The sequence below is a fragment of the Petromyzon marinus genome, chromosome 19 (genome assembly GCF_048934315.1).
Source record: "Petromyzon marinus isolate PM22_M1 ecotype Great Lakes invasive population chromosome 19, UKy_Petmar_22M1.pri1.0, whole genome shotgun sequence".
In the NCBI taxonomy this organism is placed as follows: Eukaryota; Metazoa; Chordata; class Hyperoartia; order Petromyzontiformes; family Petromyzontidae; genus Petromyzon; species Petromyzon marinus.
In genome coordinates this window covers 7,402,323-7,411,063 of record NC_133685.1, presented here as the reverse complement: position 1 = coordinate 7,411,063, position 8,741 = coordinate 7,402,323, and the positions used below count along the sequence as shown (strand labels likewise).

Sequence of the window (8,741 nt, the reverse complement as noted above, 5' to 3'; positions counted from 1 at the left end):
GTATGAAGTCGGTGGCAGAGCGTATCTTTATCCATTATAAACACTCATGTTTAAACTCACTATCACGTGGATCACTATTACATAGCATTACAAGGTGGATTGTCAAAATGCAAGATCGAGATGCCATCCAGTAGTGGCTTGACCATGGCTGATATTTTTAAAGTGGATATGCAATCACTGTAAAACATTACCTATACTATACTACTGTATGCATTTCCGATTAGGTGACGCATAATGACTGTGTCCCTTTGAAAAGAAGACGAAAAACACCCTGCGGCTGAGTTATATAAGGAGTGTTCTGTGTTCACATTGCTACGTGGCTGGTGTGTTTATTAAGGCCCCGTTGTGAAACAGTTGGCACGTTTTACAGAACACGTTTTCTGTCCTCGTTGTACTGGATAGGTGTTGATGTCCGATTCTCAAAGTAAATCGATTGATCACTGCTTAGAAATATTTGGGATAAGGATTGCGCCTTAATAAGACACGGGAGGGCATATCCTCACTTATCACCAGTAAGGGGCCGTCCATAAATGACGTCACGCGATTTTGGCCGACTTTTGACCCCCCTCCCCCCCCTCGGTGCGTGACGTCATTTATGGACGGCCCCTAAATGCCTCAGAATTACTATAAAATAGTACGGTGTTCCCAGTGTGCTTGGTGCCCGGTCACGACGTATGGCGGGCAGTGCCAGATTATTCTCGTAGCAAAAGTAGCTACATATGTTGAGGAGTTCCCGACGACGACTCGGAGACTACTTGAAGGTAAGGGCTTTCGCCAAAGGTTTATTATAGTATATTACAATAACACAAAGGGTGTGACAACTTCCCAGGGGTTAGCGGTCCTACACTAAGTCTGGGTCCAGCCCGCCTAGCTCCGGTCTCTCTCCCTCTAGGCGGATGGGGGCACTTTGCCAACCCCACCGACCGGGAAGAGCAGCACCTCCTACGGCTACCATCGGCTTCACCCCAGACTCTTCACCCGATCCCTCTCTACCCCTGGTTCCCTCTCCACCCTTCTCACTCTACCCGTTCCCACAGTCACCCGGCTTTCGTCACGGGGTCCCCCTAGAGGAGAAAAGACGTCATCGAGCCGCCCAGCGCGCATGATGCCACGTTCCGTGACGTCATCGCACTGGACGGCACACATGACGTCACGTCCCCATTTTACTCCTCTACACATATGCTACGGGCCCCGCACTTTCAAGAGCCCCGGGCTAAACGCTTTCAAGCTATCAATTTCTGCACTTGCTCTATTACTACAGCACTACTAGGTTGTTCGGGGGGCGCCACAAGAGTGCAGAAGTGTGGTCACCACATCTACGCCTCTATATATAGAACGAAACAGACTTCTCCACAAATCTGGCTATCGCCTGATGAAGCTAGTTGTAATTACTGGCGAAACGTCGTACTCAGATTGTAAATGTTGTGGCTTGGCTCTCCAACACACCGGTGTGCTGTACTAGTGACGAATTGGCCACGTTCTGTTTACGTGACAACCCTTACTAGTTGGCTGTGTCGGGTGGTGGCGGGTTTTAACGACACATATATTTACGCAATCTAACCCAAAAAAAACTTTATTACGGAGTATACTGTATATAAGCAGAACAAACTATACCCCAGAACTGATGCAAAATGAAACCGTATTTGTTGTAGATGAGCAGCTTCCAATTTGCCTATTTTCTGTTAGATATATATTATTTAAACCAATACAGAGCAGTTCAAGTAGCAGCAATAACGGTTACTAGTCTTATCAGAATCGTGGAGCATCCATTGGATCTCAATGGCCTGATTGTGCAACGGACGGGCCCTGAAAAGAGCTTGTGACAAGGGGCCACAGGGAAATATGATGGGCGCAACCATAGTTACTCCGGAGCTCTTGGTTTGTCTCCCTATATGGGGTGCGCATCTCATAAACATCCTCTCGAGACCTCGCCCACGTATGCCGAGTTTCCTTCAAGTGTACTATGTTTTGTGGCTCTGGTTCACATCTTACCGGAATGCTTCCAGGATGGATTAAACCACCATCTTGCTTGAGGTTCCTCTGAGACGAAAATTATTAATTTGATGCATGCATCATTTGGTCTGACTGTCTCCATTACTATTTAAAGAGCAATTGAGTAATATACCTATTTTTTTCCCTCTATTGTCAGCCATCTTAGATGTCAGTGTCATATCAGGCACAATTCAGGAGGGCTTCTAACCTACATTTTTATGTAAGGACCCGAAAGACTCAAGCAAAATGTAGTGCTTTTATTCACCCAGGAACAGTGATTATACTCACCTAACTATGCTACATGTACTGTCTATTGGTACAATTAGACCAACAATTGGTGACTTTTGAATAGAAGTTGCACCAAATCGCAGCACTGCTAAGTGCACACTACTTTGCATGAATTTGCGCTTGTTAATTGCATATTGATGGCATGACGTTTCCATGGTGAAGCTGATTGTTGCAATCACCAGTGAATTGTCGAACTCAAATTGTAAATGTTGTGGGTTTACTCTCCAACACACCGGTCTGCTAAACTAGTAACCAATTGGCACGTTTTTGTTTACGTGACAAACCTTACTAATTGGCTGTGTCGAGTGGTGGCATGTTTAACGACACATTTATATTCATGCGATCTATCCCATAAAAGCTTTATTATGGATTATGCAAGACACATGCTGGCCGATAGACACGAGTGTTGACAGAATAGCAGCATTATAAGCGACCACACTCAAGAAGATGACTGGTGCAGAGATAGAGTGATATGATTGATGCCAACTCGATCTTGACCAGCATACAGTAGACTGCACACTGGAATACTGTGCACCAACAGCGAGAACTGAACAATATATCTCAATGAAAAGACATTGGAATTGATAATGTAATTCAATGGAGTATTTATTATACACATTACATCTTAGCACTAACATTAACATACTAGCTGTATATGCACCATAGACATATAATTGGGTCATATCACTGCATATATACAAATACATATGTCTACACAACGAACCACACGAGTATATGTTGTTTCCATTGCAGGTGCTCGATGTAGGATTGCCACCTTTTTCCAGAGACCAAACCCGGACTAATTCCCACTCAGCCTAGGTCTATCAGAACCTTGCAGTATAGCATATGCTGCAATACATTTAAACACAATAACCTCCACATCTCATTGACAAATAAATCATCCGACCAACCAACCGAACACAGACGCCAATTCCCGGACCGTACGGGTCCGTAACAACGGGCAGGTGGCAAACCGAATAGCGTCAGGTGGATGGAGCTCTGGGTGAGAGATCACATTGGGCTGGCGGGATCCCCACCCCTCTTGCCGAAGCGCTGCGGCCGCGTGCGGTGCCAGAAGGGCTCGGAGCGGCTGGCGCGGTCCGCGTTGCCGTCCTGGAGCCCGGCCCAAGACGCCGCCGCACTCTCGGGGCAGTCGGCAGCCGGAGGAGGCACGCCGCGACCAAACCTGCATCGTCCCCAGTGCAACAAGCAAAGCGCTCGGGCTGTGTCAAACCAAACAAAGGTGCCACGGAGCGTTGCGGGGGGGAGGAGCGGTGGCGCAGTGGTTTACGCAACAAATAAAAGAGCGTCACATGGCTTGCACGATAGTCACATTCTCAATATTGTTTTAAAGGAATTTGTATAGCGCCTTAACTAAGGCGCTTTACACAGACTTAACAATGGTACATAGGTAGAGATGAGGTGAATGTAATAGATGAGAGGGAGCAATGGGGGGCACATCTGTGATGCGTGAATTCGGTGAAAGTGAAATTGATGGCAGTAAACGGTGATAAATGGGATGAATGAATGAATGAATGGGGAATGAGTGAAAGCCATATCATGAGAATATGAAGAGGTAAAAGTAACGGTGGCGGTTATGAGCGGGTGATTAAAGGCTCGTGCGGTGAGCTCTGGAACTATAAGTGCGTTCTGAGTGTGGAGCAGAAACGAGCGAGCGAAGGTGACTGCTTAATGTGGAAGGGCAGTTTGTTCCAGTGAAGGGGGCGAGAAGTGAGAAAGAGCAAAAGCGTGCATGGAGCGCAAGGAGAAGGAGGAACACACACAGAGAGAGAGAGAACAATGCAATTGCGTCTCGACACTCAAGCTGTGGTTCTTCACTCATTTACTGAGGGGCCACATTCAGTTATTGCTTCTTGAGCATGGATACCAATGTGAGGAAAGCTTAACTTTGGCAGAAACCCACAATTATTTCGGAGCGTATAAGCATTAGCATTGTTATTTGTCATAAGTTGCAGGCTTTTTAGGATCATTAATTTATATTTACATCATTGTCATACGATTTCATTGATTATCTCCATTCATGCTCTACACACTCTGTCCCTATACAGTCTCTCCATTCAAGTCACTAATAGTTGCTCACATTGCTCTAGATTTTTTCCCAACATTTTTAAAATCAAATGTTTTATGGATTGATCAGTATGACAACATTTTAAAAATATTACTTCCGCATCATACAGAGGAGCTTTTTTTGCTGCCATTTTAGTTGTGCTCTTAGCATCACCTAAGTAAATAAACCATCTAACGGAGACCCCAACATTTCTCGAATATGTGAATAGAAGACACAGCCGCCGTGTACCTATTACTGTAAGCACATATACTGTGATAGATTGACGGCAATGTGAATTCCATCAGATGAATAGAAAGAGGAGCACATGGATCAAATGCAAAATCAGAGACAACGTATTGACCGTTAAGAAAAGTAAGCGGCCTTGATGGCAGGCACACACGCAGTGTCCGGTGGACAAGACTGGTGACAAAATAGCAGCCAAAGGAGAGAACGCAAGCCCGAGAGGATGTTCACCGCGGAGATGGGGCCTTTAAGTTCAATTCAGGTGCGAATGTGAGAATGGGCTGCGGCATCGTAGGACCGTGGGTGACGGTGTGGCGAGGCCCCCGTCCAGCGGGCGATGGACAGCGGCCGACGATGAACATTGCTCTATGTATGTACGTATGGATGTTGAACTTTTTTTTGCACCGTATGTAGCTAACCGTGCTGATCGGAGGTGCGGGGAAGGACAACAAACACTTAAACACAAAAAGCAGTTTTAAAGGTGGGGCGACTGTGTGCACAGGTGAGCGAGGGCTGCGAGGAGATGGGCCAGGTAATTTGACGACGACGATGATGATGATGGTAGTAGTAGCAGTAGTGATGGTGGCTGATAATGGCTTAATCCCTCACTCGATATTTTCTGTGAAGCTGCAAGACGGACAACACACCTAAACACACGGCAAAAGCATTTCTCAAGGAAAAATTCGATCAACGTAAATTGGGGAAAAAAACGTGCGCGCGAGGGTTAGGAGGGGTTTCGAGACAGTTCCCGTGTGCAGTCGCGTACCGCTGAGGCTGGAAAAGAGTTTTGGATGAGCGGCCCTGCCCGACTCCGGAGCGTAGGGCGGCACGGTTCTCCCGGCTGCCTTGGACCTCGTCTGTGGCGGCAACACCGCAGTCCTCGACCTCCTCGACCATGGCTCCTTCCAACGCCGTATTCATCTGCACCACCAGCAGGTTGTTGAAGCGCCATTCGTTAATCCAACACACACACGCGTGCGCCCTGTCCACCATCTGGTGATTTTACGTTTGCCCGTCAGCGAAGTGCAACGTTACCGATTGTGCCCATCCGGGAAAGTCTTAATGAATCTAAAGACATTTTTTTATTAAATCGGGGTCCTGTATTCGAAAGTTTTGCCGATGACATTTTTAAAGGGGCATTTCGCGTCGAAGTAAAAATGACAGAACCTGGAGAAATGCCACATGTATGAGGGGAATGTACGCAAAGCTCACGAACCCACTTGCTGCACTGCCGTATTTTGGCCACGTCGCCCACCCAGAAGGTTCGAGCGTCAGACAAATCCGTCTGATCCACCAACCCTCGCACCCAAGGGATGCACCGTTACGATCAAGGTATCGTTTTTGCAGCATTGATCGCTTACACAAAACAAAGCAAGCAAAGCTTTGATTTTTTTAACCTACATTTTTATTTATCCTGCTTTTCAAAGCTTTTAAAATGTGTGTGTGTGTGAGATTCATAACTAAATTCAGGGTACGAATAAAAAGTAAACTATTGTGGGGAGTAAAGGAAACGGACAACGTTAGAACCGGGTGATCTTTGTGGAATACTGAATCGGCATGCAGCAAAGGTTCGTTTTGCAGACATGGTTCTGACGAGTTTGAGATTGAGTTAATCGAATCCACTTAAGTGGTCATGGATGTTACGATTCACAGTTGTCCATCTCTCTTCTGATTCTAAAATAAAGAGAGGTCTTCTTCTCAGATGTCCACTGGTCTGATAAACTCGTATATCTCCCCATTACCCATTTGGATGTACATACACTTGTCGATTCATATATTAATAAATGTATATTGGATTTGTACGTGTAAATACATTTACATATTGATAACATGTGGGCTACATATCGACGTGTACTCAGATATTAAATGTGAACTCTACTGCACAACACCAAGGCAGCCCATATCAGTGGTGCACTTCGACACTTTGTGTACTCAATGAAACTTTGTCAGAGGCAACTTTCGTGACAAGAAATGTATTTAGATTAACATTGCATTATATTATTTGTGTTCACCGTTTTCAATTCCTCCCGTAATGCGGCTGTTAATACTTAGATTTTTATTCGCTACAATTCTTGAACCTTTGTTTCATCTTATTCCTTTTACCATTTTGGTGACCCACATTACTCTTGCAAACGAGACTCTATCCTGGTCTCTTGAGTTCTCGCTTGGGTTAAAACTAAATCAACTGCTCCAATTTGGGTACATCACACACACCCCCGGATCGTAACAATACAATCCGCGGATGCGTGTGGGTAAGCACGTGGAATATACTCACGCGAGATTGGAGCTTGCGTATGAGAAGAGCATCGTCCTCGGTAAGATACTGCAGGGCTTGGTTTTCGAGAGGGCTTCCGTGAGCGCTCTCGGGATAGGGCGCAACGAATGCGAAATGCAGGCAATGCAGCAGCAGGAAACCAGCCAACATCTTCCCTGGCTCGCCGAGTCTTTATTCCCGAGCGGAGGTGGATGCCGAGGACTCGAGGTCAAGACTCGAACACGCCTGGAAATGCGATTCGGAAACGCAACGCTGCGGACGTTCCTTTTAAAGTCAAAATCATTAGCCGGGGACAAAAAATACGTGGCAAGCGTGACGTCGGTCAGACATGCGTGGACGGTGAACAAAATCCACGGAATGTGAATCTCCTGTAGGTTGTATGCCCTGTGATTGTTCAGTGCCTCGTTAATTGGAATTACATTTTCCGAAGCGAAAGCATCAATCCAGCATTCCACGTCTTCTGCATTATGAAGGCTCGACAATTAGCAGAGCCGGTGACATTACACAATTCGCAATTAGGGGACGTATTTTACAGCAGGCTATTGTGCTCTTCCTCTAGAGCATGTGTGTTTGAGGATGCATCCAGCAAGGGTGGAATTGCACAATGACAACATAAACATGTTGAGTTTTTACGTAAAAATATCGCAATGATTGGTCATTCGTGACATGTTCTCCTGATTGACACGACATTTTTGTTTTTAGTTGCAGACCTGTTTCAACAGTATGTACAGTAGTTTTGCGAATTGTCATGACGGATTCTATTTTATTGTTTACTTATTACGCTGGTTTACCCAGGAAAGCCTCGTATGTGTGTATGTATGTTGAACTTCTTTTGCACCGTACATAACCAACTGTGCTAATCGGAGGTGCCTCACTGGAAGGTCCTGCTAGGTTACCGCAGTATGGGACAATGATTAATTTGCACAGGGAAGATAATACTTTATGTGCAAGTTTTAATATACAAATATTCCTTGATTATGTATCATCCACTTGGGTATTTTGTGGGTAATTCTAACATTTGGACCATGCTCCTAGGTATTCGATCCAAAGCTGCTTCCATTCATAGATATGGACTGTTTTCATTTTCTTAAAAAAATAACACCTGCATTTAGAAGTCTGTCTGGATTTTGGGAATATTACTTTTGGAAATAATCTCTCCTACATTGGCAACAAAAAATGTTCCCCGAGATGACGCCTGTCTTTTCTTTTTCTCCAGAATTTTCCAGTCCTATCGGATGATGAACAGAATTCAACACCTCCCCTATCAACGTGATTGGAATAGCACCGCCACGGCCAATGCATTGACGATGATCTCACACCTCATAGGGCTGAAGTATTTGGCATTTACGTCTCTTAATTGACGTCGGTATGACGCGCGATGTAATGCCACGAGGGAGGGTTTGACCTCAAATGGTTATTTTAGATTGCCAACCGCACCTTTTCTTAATCAGAATGTATCTATACTGGTGTACTCCGATGAGCTATGAAGCTCTTTTTCACAGAGACAGACACGAGCTTCGAATTGTTCCACAGTTGTCCAAAAAGGCGAACAACAAACATCCTTCCCAAACGCCCGAATTTGCTAGCATCGTGTAATCAACAACATTTTTCAGTTCAGGCAGTGGAAATTAGTTTTACAATTGGGCGAGTGCAGTTACGAGGGAATTTTGCCCAATGACCCCATGACATCCCACACAAGAGGCGATTGACTTTTGACGATTACGAGAAGAGGACCCATTGCTCTGCAATGGAAAATAAGAAAACGAGTGTCATGTTGACACCCTTCTCACAATCATGTACTCAAAGTACGAAAAGTAATCTGCTATTTTATGTAATACAATGGTACGATGTGTTTAGTTTGTTGTCCTTCCCCCG

At 45.2% G+C, this 8,741-nt stretch overlaps 1 protein-coding gene across 1 annotated transcript; it reads right to left on the bottom strand.

Annotated features, from left to right (window-relative positions):
- Positions 1–2,622: 2,622 nt before the first annotated feature.
- On the bottom strand, positions 2,623–7,137 carry LOC116943883 (uncharacterized). The gene is made up of 3 exons (XM_032957189.2): positions 6,867–7,137; positions 5,358–5,512; positions 2,623–3,466 (listed from the first exon to the last, which is right to left on the bottom strand). The coding sequence occupies exons 1-3, from the start codon at positions 7,014–7,016 to the stop codon at positions 3,292–3,294; spliced, it is 480 nt and encodes a 159-aa protein (XP_032813080.2). The 5' UTR covers positions 7,017–7,137; the 3' UTR covers positions 2,623–3,291.
- Positions 7,138–8,741: the final 1,604 nt, after the last annotated feature.